We start from the raw sequence: 13,828 nt of genomic DNA on the forward strand, positions 1-13,828 counted from the left end.
CCAGAGTTAAGGTTGAGCGGGTGGGGAGGGTGGTAATAGTGACTCTAAACGGAGGCATGAGGGTGATCTTGGTGGTGATGGAGCGGTTCTGGATCTTGGTCTGTTGATGGTCACACAAAACTACGCATATGATAAAATGACACAGGTGTGCACACACCCACTGTACCCACTGTACCTGTCAGCTCCTCCCACTGGTTTTGTGCTATAGTTATAAGATGTAAGATGTAACTTGGGAAAACTGAGTGAAAAGCACATGGGTTCTCCCTGTAGTACCAACTTCCTGGTTTGACTGGAATCTATAACTTCAAAATAAAAAATTTTTAAAGTAATATGGTTCATAGGAAAATAATGTGTGTGTGTACACACACATATTCAGAGGGAGTTGGGTACAAGAGTCTCATAATTTGGTTAATTTATAGGAACATTGCTTTTAAGATGGAAGATTTAGAAATTTTCAGTAATTGGAATCTGTTATAGAAATATCAATAGGTTGTAGAAATTATATTTTAGTGAAATGTTCATAATTTACCAAACACTTTTATGTAGTTTTGATTCAAAAAGAATTTACAAAGTACAGGAGCAGTAACTCTGTTGAACTATATCATAAGTAAATATTTGAAGCAGGAAGAAACAGCAACAGTGCATATAATTCTAAAAGTCATGTGAATAACCCTCTACTCAGACTAAAATCATTTTACATGAAGAAAGCTTATTTTTCTTCTTTTTTTAAATTGCAGTATAGTTGATTTACAGTGTTGTGTTAGTTTCAGGTGTACAGCACGGTGATTCAGTTATATACCTATGAAGAAAGCTTATTTTATAAATTCTTCAAGGGTCGACACTTGTACCACCTAACTCTGTGTTACTGATACGACCACACAGAGAAAAGAGTTAAGTGACTTTTGAACAAAACGCACGAATTTGGAACACAGTTCCCTCTCCCCTCCTGTCAGTCTTGCCACATCAGACAAAAGTGTCCCCACGTGGTGTCCAAACCTACGAGGGGTTAGGAAAGGGGTTATAACATAATCCAGATGCAACAATGGTCAAGAATTTACAAATTATGTCATAGTAAAATCTTTTACCAGGAGTAATTGCTCTTTTTTAATCACAGGCCTGGGAGACAAATACCTGACAGTCCAGATGCTTGTAGAACCTTCGACCTGAGTTTAATCCAAAGTTGAGACTCAGTGAAGACCCAGAATCAGGGTTTCTTCTCACTATTCATTAAGCAGTAATAAGGAGATGACTTTATATATAAGTATTTTGAAAGCTTATGAAACAAACACTTTCTTATATGAGACAAAGTGTACATTGTCGCTTTCTACCTCTAGGAGTAGGTGTTTAAATTACCTTTTTGAACACTTGGTGTTTTTGTTGGATTTTGCTCTTCTTCGTGAATACACATTTTACTAATACACTACCAGCACTTTCTTGTGAGCCTCACTTTACCATATCTCTTCCTAGCCTGAAGCAAATGATAATAAGTGCTCTCAGCATTTAAGCATTTCGTATACACGGGGTGCGGGGGGGGTTTGGGAGGCCGGTTTCCAAATGCCCACTGACCTTGCTTGTGACGGGGACACAGGGGCGCTGCCTCACACGAGCCCTGTGTACGGATGTGGAGTGACCCCCTGGGACATATTTTTAAGTGAAAACAGCCAAGTACGTAGAGTTAGGAGTATGCTACCTTTTATGAAAGAAAGACGCATCAATAATAATTTGCTTCTTCTTTTAAAGAAAGTTATGCTAGGGGGTACAGTAGAGCTAGTGAAGCTGGTCGTCGCAGTGGCTGGGTGGGAGAGCGCAGTGAGGCAAACGAGGGTCACGCGGTACACCGCTGTTCCTACGGCCACGTGGAGAGAAGGGCTGGGTGACTTCTGAACAGAGGGCACCGACGCTGAGAACTAAGAACATCTTACTGTTAGTTAGGAATAGCACTTACGGTGGGATTTTAAACTCTTTTACGTAACTGAGAGAGAGAAAATAGGTGAGTATGCTAGTGATTTTAATAAACAAGAGTCTCAGCGGAAGATGAGGTACATAATTTAAAATCTAAGTAAAGTTAAGCAAAGAGTTAACATAGGATCAATTACATACATAAATATGTTCAATTTGAAGTGTTTCATTGTAAGAGAAAAGAGGTACACATATAAAATCTAAGAAGAAAGAGTTATGAATCCTAATAATGTCAACCCACAATTTAAAACCTGTGCGTGTGAGTGCGTGTGTCCCCACCTGTGCCCACTGAGAGGGGCTGGATGCAGGGACTCCCCAGTAATGATGAGCACTTGCAATAGTCAGGCCTCGGATCCTCAGTATTGCTCTCCACCAAAGGCATCTGGCCCCTCGGAGAAAAGGCTGCTTTCAGATGTGGGCAAAGTGAGCTGAAGATGCGTTGCTGGCACAGAGGGGGCGGAGGCTGGCAGCAGCTGAGGGAGTGCGTCTGAAGGACACGGGAGTGGCCTAAAGCTGGGGCCACTCAAAGCCGAATTGGGACAATTTGAATATAAAAAAGAACAAAGACTGCAGTGGTTGCACATCATTGAAAAAGAAAGATCCAAAGTCCTACAGTGATATAGAAAATAGACATAAGTTAATACTAATAAAAACTCATTAGAAGTGACTACGACAATGACATAGATTAATTCAGGCAAGAGGGATAGGAACTGTTGAATAACTTGAGGGCAGAAGTGTACTATCTATTCTAGTTTAATCCTCAGGACCCCGGCGATGTATGGCATTCCCATGCTGCAGATGAGGCCATGAAGGCTCAGAACAATGAAATCCCTTAGTCCAAGATCTCATAACTAGTAAGTAGTGGTACCAGACTTTGAATCCAGAGTTTTCTGAAGAGGAGACGGGTAACTCTGCGTGAATATCTGCATCTAAAGGTACAGGTTTTCGGGGCAATTATGGAGTACCCTCTATGTGCAAAGCACACTGATAGATATTAGGGCAAATTAGCAGGCGATTGGACCCTCAAATCAAACTCTGAAAAAGAGACAAAAAGAAAAAAGCACACCAAAGAGACCTGGTGTCAAATGTCAAAGTCAGGGCATCCCAGGAGCCGAGTGGGACCAGTGCTCACAGGGTGGGTCCCACCTGGAGCTGCTGCTGTGGCCCTTTGGCCTCTGACCTCACAGAGCCGAGGACACAGCCCAAGGCCGAGGAACGGGAGGTGGGCTGGGTGGGGGGTTTGGAGATCAGGGACCTCCTGTTGGCCTACAGGTGGGGAGGGTCTGGAGTTCAAGTATCCTGATTCACCAAAGCTGATGCAGGAGTGACTTTGGGACCGAAGAGGCAGTGGTTCCAGGCGTGTGAGCGTGAAGTGTCAGCAACCTGCAGAGCCTGCTGCCCTCTGGAACACCAGGAGCAGTGCTCAACGGAGAAAACCGGGTTGATCTGTGTTTGGGCTCCTCCTCAGCTGGGTGACTGTTAATGCTTCGAGGTCTTGGGGAGACAAGCGGGGTCAGGAGAGGAACCTAGGGCGGGTCTGAGTGGAGGGGCCCGAGGAAAGCGGAGCTCCTGGCGGGAGAAGGGGCGGTGCCCGGGGGTGAGGTCTCCAGGGCCACCTTCTGGAGCCCTGATCCTTGCCGCTTGGCTGACAGAAGACAAAGCCACTGAAGCATGAGTTACTCTGCTTAGAGTTATTCTGACTAGAATTACAAAAGAGCCAGTTTTTATCCTAGAGTTTTGGCGGATTCATTCATTTTTTAAAATTCTGCAGATGAACATTTTTCATGTCTTTGATGACTTGATACAGTGTCATTGGGCGTGCTTTGGTGTGAGCACATTATCAAAGGCTGCAGAAGCAAAGGAAGGGAGGATGAGCCTGAGAGCCTGTGTTCAAGGCTGAGGTAAGGACCGATGTCTCCGTTGCAGAGAAAGGTTTGGAGGCTGAGCAGTTGTTCCCACGTGACTGAGTGGTATGGACTGTAGCACAGAAACCATTTGTTTCAACCGAAACAACTCACACTCGAAATCTCCCTGATAACCGTTGCTTCGTGTCCTGGATTTTACATGGAGTAAGATGCACACATGGCACCTTTGTTGGTGGAGAAGCTGGTAGGTATGTTGATCAAGAATCGAGGGGTCTTCAGTTCTCAAGGCAGACTGTGGACCATGTACCCCTGGTTCATGCTGAGACAGTGCCTCTCAAAGCGTGGCCCCAGGCCAGCACCAGCATCACCGGGGCACTTGTTATCCAAGCAGATTCCCTGCTCACAGCCCAAACCTGAGTCAGAAGTGCTAGGGGGTGGGACCACTAACCGGTGTTTCTAGAGCCGTCCAGTGGTTGTTCTGTAAGCTGACCTTTGAAACCTGCTCTAAAAGGTGTGGTGGTAACACTGGATTTATGTCACTTCAAGCAATTTGCTTGTTTCCGCTCTCTCTCCTGATAAGCCTGGTTCTCTGAACGTCCCCGTTAATCAAGTTTTTCTATGATTACTTGGAATTAATTGAATCAAACGATTGCAGATCCAGCCCATGTAGAAGGCCCCCAAATTGAAAATCACAGTTGGTGAAAAACACAGGATTGTCATTCATAAAAATTTTATTTTTAAAATTTTTTTAAACTTTTAACTTTATGTTTGAGTATAGCCAGTTAACCATGTTGTGATTAAAAAAATAAAACAAATAAAAATCAATGTTGTGATAGTTTCAGGTGCACAGCAAAGTGACTCAGCCATACATATGCATGTATCCATTCTCCAAACTCCCCTCCCATCCAGGCTGCCACGTAACATTGAGCAGAGTTCCCTGTGCTGTACAGTAGGTCCTTGTTGGTTATCCATTTTAAATATAGCAGCGTGTACATGTCCACTGATTCCAAACCCCTGGAATATCCCTTCCCCCTCTGCTAACCTAAGTTCATTCTCTAAGTCTGTGAGTCTGTTTCTGTTTTGTAAATAAGTTCATTTGTATCATTTTAAATAACATGGCTTTCATTTCAGGAAAAAACTGGGAACACTTCATAGTCCTGAAATGGTAACTTTTTCACTGTCCTCCCTGAAAGGGAGTGGATAAAACATGCAGGGTAAAGCTAACTCTCCTAATTAAGTGCAACCTCTTTCTTCTTTCCAGGCCCAAACTGCTTTGCCGAGACCGCTGTCATCCCCGCCGGGAGGGAAGTGAAGACGGACGAGTGCACCGTCTGCCACTGCACCTACGAGGAGGGCACCTGGAGGATTGAGAGGCAGGCCATGTGCACCAGGCACGAGTGCCGGCAGATGTAGGGCTGGCCGCACGGACCACAGATGTTCTCTAGGATCCTTTCCCGATCTACCTGAACGTTCTGGATGCCTCTGGGAAATATCGACCAAAAGGAGCAGACTTTTGATGAGGAATTGTGGAAAACTGTTGGTACGTTTTCTTTTCTTGGTCACAACAACTGCAGGAGAAGGAAATGGACATATTTCCAAACATCGACAAGAACTTTGGGCAAAAAAGTCCACTTCTAAATAAATGTGCTATTTTCACAGTAAGTACACTAAAGTACACTATTATATATGAAATGTATTTCTATAATCCCTCTATTAGAGAGCTTCTATAAATGTTTTCTATAGATACAGATTAAAACTGCTGTGTTGTCAACTGTCCTCACTGCGTACCTGCATTTCTTCTGCATTTCTGATTCCATCACGTGAGATTATTTGTGGTCGCTGATTCTCCTACGAATCTTGGAATAGTGCACCCATTCATGGATCATAAGATAAGGGAACTGATTTTCCCTGAGATCCTCTCCAAATTCTATTTCATTGCAGAGAGATATGTAGTGTCGATCCTTGGAAGATCCAGTCGAATTCACACAAATATAATATTTCCTTCTTGTAACGTACTGCTTTTAGTATCTCCATTCTCAGTCATTTGGGAGATGCAGGTACAAAGATAACTGATACACGCTTTTTCTGTTCATTCAAAGCTCCCACGTCGTGGGCCACTGACGGATGCACGCAGATATTTCATTTTCACTTACTTGACTTTCTCTTCTAAACGTGACTTTACATCACGCCCCAAACTGAGGAACAGGATAGGCTGGATAATTTGCATCATTGGTACCTCACGCGGAAGCACACAGTCAAATAGGGGAACCCCTGTTTCTCTGGAGGAGAGGTAAGGGAAGCTGAACCCCTGAAAAAGTCTATACCTGTAATCTACATGTGGCATGGACATCCCACCTCTCTAGCCCATGGACTTGTGGTTCTCCTGGGGACGATCCTGTCTCCTACATGGCAGGCATAGTCCAATCCTGAATGAGAGCCCTGTATTAGTCACTGTGCAAGAGCCCAATGAGAAAGCAGTTCTGTTGAATATATTAAAACAACAGTGCCGAAGGTCATGGGCAACGTTCCTGGAGTTACATGTCACTCCAAACCAACTCCACTTCTCTTCGTTTGGATAAAAGAAGCCACTGCTAATCCCGCTGATCTGATCAGTGCATGTTATAGAATATTTCTGCCTTTATCAATCACATCAACACCTGACACATTGATGAAAAAGGTAACCAGAGTTTTAATAGGTTTAGGGAGAAAAAGCAGAACTATGGTCACTATTTAATGCCTTTAAAGCTTTTCCCCCATACATTTACTGATTCCAAAATTTTGAATTAAGCATCTAAGTACAAATTATTGTGACCACAAATAAAGGAATAAATCATGGTTTCCTGCCTTCATGGACTTTTGGCCTCTGGTGCAACACAAATAAGAAATCAATCACTGTGCATCGTGGTGGGAGCTGAACTAGAGGTCGGCAAAGGGTGGTCAAAGAGGCTTCATTCCATACAGAAGAAATCATTTAGTCATTAACGTTTGAATAGTACCCAAGAAAAATGGATACTTTTGTCATCACTAAAAAGTTGACCCATTGTGGACCTTATAACTGCAAAGCCACCACTAACTGAATCCTCAAGAAATTTACATATGCTTATATTTAATTTTTATCTTATCAAGAACACTTTGGGCCAAATGGGCTCTGCACACAGCTTTCCATGCAAATCCTCAGGGGAAGTACCATGTAGACGCTCTCAGGTGTGATCAGCTTTCCAGAACTTACTTTTTGTATTAAAGGCTACTAGAAATCAGCCATCTCTCCATCATCCAAGGGAAGATTTTTATGAGCCAAGGTTATATCAAGGTATGATTTTGTCAACAAATGGCCCCAGCCTCCTGGGGAGGTGGGTCAGCAGGGATGTCTCAGCACACAAGCAGCCTCTTCTCACCCCAGCAGACATGCTGCAACTAGACAGACCCCATCAAGGGGGCCCAGAGTCTCCCTGCTCCCCTTGGTGATGTCGCTCCTCCCAGGTGGGCAGTGAGCTTGGAAATCATGGCGATGGCTCCTCAAACGTGGTGAGAATTCCAGGAAACCTGGTATTTTGTTGCACAGAGAGCGTGAACCTGACACCGTCCTGTGAAATTGTCTAAACTCGCGTGACCCACCCTTGTCCCAGGCATGCTCCAGGCTGGAGCCCCAGGGCCATTATTACAGTAAAGTAACCCCTGCCCCTCCTCTTTCCACATAAGGATGACACATGACCAAACACAGGGCAGAACATGGATTAACAACACTGCATAGGCTTCATGTAGAATGATACTATTTGCATTGTTGTCCAAGAGAAACGTGATTCTCAGGTTCTTTATTTCATGCTGTTGATATTAGACTTTCACATCCATAAAGTATATCAGGAGAAATTTTGGTTTCCTCCTCTCTTTCCATAGAACATTTTGCTGAGATTCCTAATGATGAAAACTGCTCTAACAGAGGAAAGTATGGGTCCAAGTTATTGATTTCAAAATACGGTTTTGACATAGTACTGAAAAGGGAGCCTCAAAATTCTAGTGCAGAAGTGATTGGAGAGCCATAATTCTTAAAATTCAAATAGGCCTACTCCATGAGTAGGAGTACATAAATGTTGTTGAATGGTTTATTCAAGTGAAAAAAAGGAAACCATGCTTACCAATGTATTACATGCATTTATTTAAAATGTTTCAACCTATATCAATATGTGAAAACCTGAAGCTACTTGTATAAGCAATAGTGACTCTGGAATTTTCTAATCTGATGTTTTAGATTTTCAAATTAGATTCATTCTTTCAGCCACAGGCTCTTTCCTTGTTGGATGGATCCGTCAGTACTTGTACATTTCACAGAAGCTCGTATTTCACTACTGCACACAACAAATGTTAGCTGCACCCTTCGCCACATGCCAGAGTCTGCAGTACAGATGGAGACCTGAGTGTATGCTTGACCTCAAGGAATTTATATGCCTTGAAACTAACATTTGATTAGTTTCTTTTCAATCTTTTCACACCTTCAATGTCTTCATCTCCTGTGTGCAGTAAAACATAAAGAGATGAATTCTTAAACAATTTAAAATTTGTGGCATCATGCATAACTTTAATAAACTCTTCTCTTCACTCCCCCAATGTAAGTGTTGTATGTGTACAATGTTAAAAAATGCCCAAAAAATTTCAGAGAATTCAGATGTTTTCGATTTTGTTTTTGTTTTGATTTTAAGCATTGAAATGGACTTCTTAATGTGTCCATTAGTTGAAACATGAAAAATACACAGTTTCTAACAAGCATTATTGAAAACTGCATCGATTATTTTAAACATAGATTACTGAAACATAGAAAAAACAAAAGTATAGACACAAGCCAAATTAGCAAATATTAACAACTCACTCTATTTGCTTTAATAGGCAAGAGAGCAAGTCTTCTTTTTATTAATTTTAAAAAGTCAGATGTTATTGTGTTGCATTGGAGGACACATCTGACTTTTTAGAATTAATAAAAAATTAACAAAGGTGACCTAGATGTCATCCCATTGGCACAGGGGACAGTTCCAGGCGTCCCAGTTAGTGGGCACCATTGGTGACAGCATATGGCTTCTCTGGCCAATATAATTTGCAACATAGTATTCTTACTAGACCTGCCCACTTACTATCACTCCGATGGCTGATGAAGTCATTTTTCCTGAATAATCTGGTTTAGAGCGAGCAATTCACTTATTCTAGAATAAATGCATTTTTACGGTTCGTACTTTTCACATTCCAGCTGCCACTCTTTATGGTTCCACAGTAGAACTGGTCCATGCTCCTCACTCCAAAGCAACCTCCCCAGTCTACGATTTTAGTTTCCTAAACATAGATTTCCATTTTGACTGAATGCTCCCAGTTGCACACAGAACAGCCAGACTCCTCAGCATGGCAGACTTGCATCTTTACATGTGGATCCTGGTCCACACCCTGACCCGGCCCTGCTGGCTCTCAGCACCTTAGGATCGGGCTGCCTCAGACTGGGCTCTGAACCTGCCTCTACCTCCCATCCCTGCCTTTTCAGCGCAGGGAGAGATGAGCCACTTTTCAGTATCAAACTCAAAGGCCATTACTTGTGAAGCTTCTTTAGTCCTAATTGGACAGTCATTTTATACCTGCCATACTATTCATTTGGTATCTTATTTTAGCATGATATATTTTTTTCTATTTTTTGAAGTATAGTTGATTTACAATGTTGTGTTAATTTCTGCTGTACAGCAAAGTGACTCAGTTTTATATATATATATATATATATATATATATATATATATATGTTCTTTTTCTAATATATTCCTTTCCATTATGGTTTATCACAGGATACTGAATACAGTTCCTTTGCTATACAGTAGGACCTTGTTGTTTATCCGTCCTATATATAATAGTTTGTATCTGCTAATCCCAAACTCCAATCCATCCCTCCCCCACCCCTCCTCCCCCTTGGCAAGCACAAATCTCTTCTCTAGGTCCGTGAGTCTGATTCTGTTTCATAGATAAGTTCGTTTGTGTCATACTTTAGACTCCACCTATAAGCAATATCATATGATATTTGTCTTTCTTTGTCTGACCTACTTCACTTAGTATGATAATCTCCAGGTCCATTCATGTTGCTGCAAATGGCACAATTTCATTCCTTTTTATGGCTGAGTAGTATTCCATTGTATATATGTACCACATCTTCTTCATCCATTCCTCTGTCAATGGACATTTAGATGGCTTCCATGTCTTGGCTGTTGTGAATAGTGTATTTTAGCATGATTTTGAAATGTCGTACTTTGCATTATAGTTCACTTTATTTTTGCTCTATTCTTTACTCTAAAATCACTTTAATTCAGGCTATGGACCATTCCATCCCCAGAATATCACCCAGTACCTTTATGTTAAAGGTTTATTGAGTTGTTGTCAATATATAAATTTAGTTATTTGCTGCCCTTGTTTAAGGCCAACACGTTTCTTGAAGAGCAACTCAAAGCTCCCATTACTATTTGCCTGCCCGGTGTTCTCTTGGTGTCTCAGTTGACTTGCAGACCTCAAAGGTCCAGGGCCAGGAACCTGAGGCCTACCCAGTCCCCAGTGTTGCAGAGTTTAGGGTGAGTAGCCATGAGACAGTCATTGGCCATTTATGATGCAAGTCAGGAAACAAATGGCTTTGGTGTAAAATTTCTGATGCTAAATGTAATTTCTTATACTGAGGAGACACTGGTACTTACTGATGATAAAACAAGTCAAGTTCACAGTTTTGGTATTTCTTTACTGATTATTTCTAACTTTTGGAATATAAATCTCTTATCTTTGACTTCCTTTTACTATTTTGAGTATTTCTGAATATTTTAATATTTTTACATAACATAATTAAACACCTCAATAGGTATCTGATGAATTAATAAATCAATGAACTGAGTTATCAGTACAGAAATACAAGTTTCCATGGCTTGTTGGAAAAGTGTTACAAAGTGATGGTTGTCTATATTTCACCATGGTCAAACTGTGAAGAACCTGCTGCTCTAACCTAACACAGAAATGTGGAAATCAAGTACAAATGCCTAATTTTAAAAGTAATAAATTCCATTGAACATTAAGTGACACTGGACAGTCATGCTGGCCAAGAGCACTCAACCGGAGTTTCAATAACATTCTGAAAATGTAAATGAAAATGTGCCCCAACTGCTTGGCACATGGGCGTTTTATGGTCTAAGAACTATATTCTGTTTAACGCCTACCTGTTAAGTTCAGAGAAGTATATAAAGCCAGTGGCTGCCACATTACTGAGACACAGAATTATCAAAAATAATTCAAAGGAGGGACTTCCCTGGTGGAGCAGTAGTTAAGAATCTGACTGACAATGCAGGGGACACAGGTTTGAGCCCTGGTCCAGGAGTATCCCACATGCCAGGGAGCAACTAAGCCCGTGCACCACAACTACTGAGCCGGTACTCTAGAGCCCGCGAGCAACAACTACTGAGCTGGATGCCACAACTACTGAAGCCCATGTGCCTAGAGCTCATGCTCTACAACAAGAGAAGCCACTGCAATGAGAAGGCTGCACACTGCACCAAAGAGTAGCCCCTGCTCGCTGCAACTAGAGAAAGCGCACATGCAGCAACGAAGACCCAACACAGCCAATAAATAAATAAATAAATAAATAAATTTTTAAAAAATCAAAAATCAAACCTGCAGTCATTTTAGTACATTACTGACACAGTCTGATGAATAAAAACAATTGTAAATATTGACACCCAAGTTTTAAATTCATTTCAAAAAATACAAACATTTCCCAATTTTATTTAATATTCAATAACATTTAATGATTAATTTCCTATTTTTAAAAATTGCTGTAATTAATTTCAGGCCTATTGCCTTTCAGTATACTTTATGGGAATATTGGTTTTCCCATTTTCTTTATTTATTATACTTACATTATCAAATGAATACAATTCTATGTTTATTTCTACTTGATTTCAGGGATTATTTCCTTTGGAAGCATGTATTTCCTACAATTAAAATGAAAACGAGTGAAAAGTATCCAATAAGTAATGTCTTTCTATGAAATTATTAGCACCCTATATATAACAGAGTTACTTATTTTGTAGTTTGAAATAATCCACTAGTAGGCAATCAATAAATGCATATTTTAAGCCAAGAGTTATGCAGTTTCCCCAGGCAGTAGTTAACATTATCTCCTTTTTTGCAGAAAAGTAAATGTAAGCTCAGAAAGTTCAGAAACGAGTTCAAGTTTCATTCCATTGAATGACGGGCTTGAGTTAAGAACCAGACTGTGATGATAATCTCAATAGATGCAGAAAAAGCTTTTGACAAAAGTCAACACACATTTATGATAAAAACTCTCCAGAAAGTAGGCATAGAGGGAACTTAACATAATAAAGCCCATATATGACAAACCCACAGCAACATCATTCTCAGTGGTGAAAAACTGAAACCATGTACACTAAGATCAGGAACAAGACAAGGTTGCTCACTCTCAACACTATTATTGAACATAGTTTTGGAAGTTTTAGCCACAGCAATTAGAGAAGAAAAAGAAATAAAAGGAATCCAAACTGGAAAAGAAGTAAAACTGTCACTGTTTGTAGATGACACGATACTATACATAGAGAATCCTAAAGAGGCTATCAGAAAACTAGTAGAGCTAATCAATGAATTTGGTAAAGTAGCAGGATACAAAATTAATGCAGAGATATTTCTTGCATTTCTATACACTAATGATGAAAAATCTGAAAGAGAAATTAAGGAACCACTCCCATTTACCACTGCAAAGAAAAGAATAAAATACCTAGGAATAAACCCACCTAAGGAGACAAAAGACCTGTATGCAGAAAACTTTAAGACACTGATGAAAGAAATTAAAGATAATACAAACATATGGAGAGATATACCATGTTCTTTGATTGGAAGAATCAACATTGTGAAAATGACTATACTACCCAAAGCAATCTATAGATTCAATGCAATCCCTATCAAACTACCACTGGCATTTTTCACAGAACTAGAACAAAAACATTCACAATTTGTATGGAAACACAAAAGACCCCGAATAGCCAAAGCAATCTTGAGAAAGAAAAACGGAGCTGGAGGAATCAGGCTCCCTGACTTCAGACTATACTACAAAGCTACAGAAATCAAGACAGTATGGTACTGGCACAAAAACAGAAATATAGATTAATGGAACAGGATAGAAAGCCCAGAGATAAACCCATGCACATATGGTCACCTTATCTTTGATAAAGGAGGCAAGAATATAGAAAGGAGAAAAGATAGCTTCTTCAATAAGTGGTGCTGGGAAAACTGGACAGCTACATGTAAAAGAATGAAATTAGAACACTCCCTAACACCATACACAAAAATAAACTCAAAATGGATTAAAGACCTAAATGTAAGGTCAGACACTATAAAACTCTTAGAGGAAAACATAGGCAGAACACTGTATGACATAAATAACAGCCAGATCCTTTTTGACCCACCTCCTAGAGAAATGGAAATAAAAACAAACATAAACAAATGGGACCTAATGAAACTTAAAAGCTTTTGCACAGCAAAAGAAACCATAAACAAGATGAAAAGACAACCCTCAGAATGGGAGAAAATATTTGCAAATGAAGCAATTGACAAAGTATTAATCTCCAAAATATACAAGCAGCTCATGCAGCTCAGTATCAAAACAACAAACAACCCAATCCAAACATGGGCAGAAGACCTAAATAGACATTTCTTCAAAGAAGATCTACAGATTGCCAACAAACACATGAAAGGATGCTCAACATCACTAATCATTAGAGAAATGCAAATCAAAACTACAATGAGGGGACTTCCCTGGTGACTCAGTGGTTAAGAATCCGCCTTCCAATGCAGGGGACACGGGTTCGAGCCCTGGTCCAGGAAGATCCCACATGCCACGGAGCAACTAAGCCCATGCACCACAACTACTGAGGCTGTGCTCTAGAGCTTGCGAGCCACAACTACTGAGCCCGCATGCTGCAACTACTGAGCCTGCACTC

General features: G+C 40.7%; 1 protein-coding gene across 3 annotated transcripts in view; it reads left to right on the forward strand.

The window, feature by feature from the left end:
* Positions 1-5,600, forward strand: part of VWC2 (von Willebrand factor C domain containing 2) — a 117,425-nt gene extending 111,825 nt beyond the window's left edge. For 2 of the 3 annotated variants that reach the window (XM_073809479.1, XM_019939610.3), the window contains one exon: positions 5,086-5,600. In XM_073809479.1, the coding sequence (XP_073665580.1) occupies positions 5,086-5,237 (152 nt within the window). In that variant the 3' untranslated portion in view covers positions 5,238-5,600. The remainder of the gene's footprint in view (positions 1-5,085) is intronic. The other variant, XM_073809480.1, reaches the window with a different exon arrangement.
* The last annotated feature ends 8,228 nt before the right edge of the window (positions 5,601-13,828 follow it).

This window comes from Tursiops truncatus, chromosome 9 (assembly GCF_011762595.2).
Source record: "Tursiops truncatus isolate mTurTru1 chromosome 9, mTurTru1.mat.Y, whole genome shotgun sequence".
NCBI classification, from domain to species: Eukaryota; Metazoa; Chordata; class Mammalia; order Artiodactyla; family Delphinidae; genus Tursiops; species Tursiops truncatus.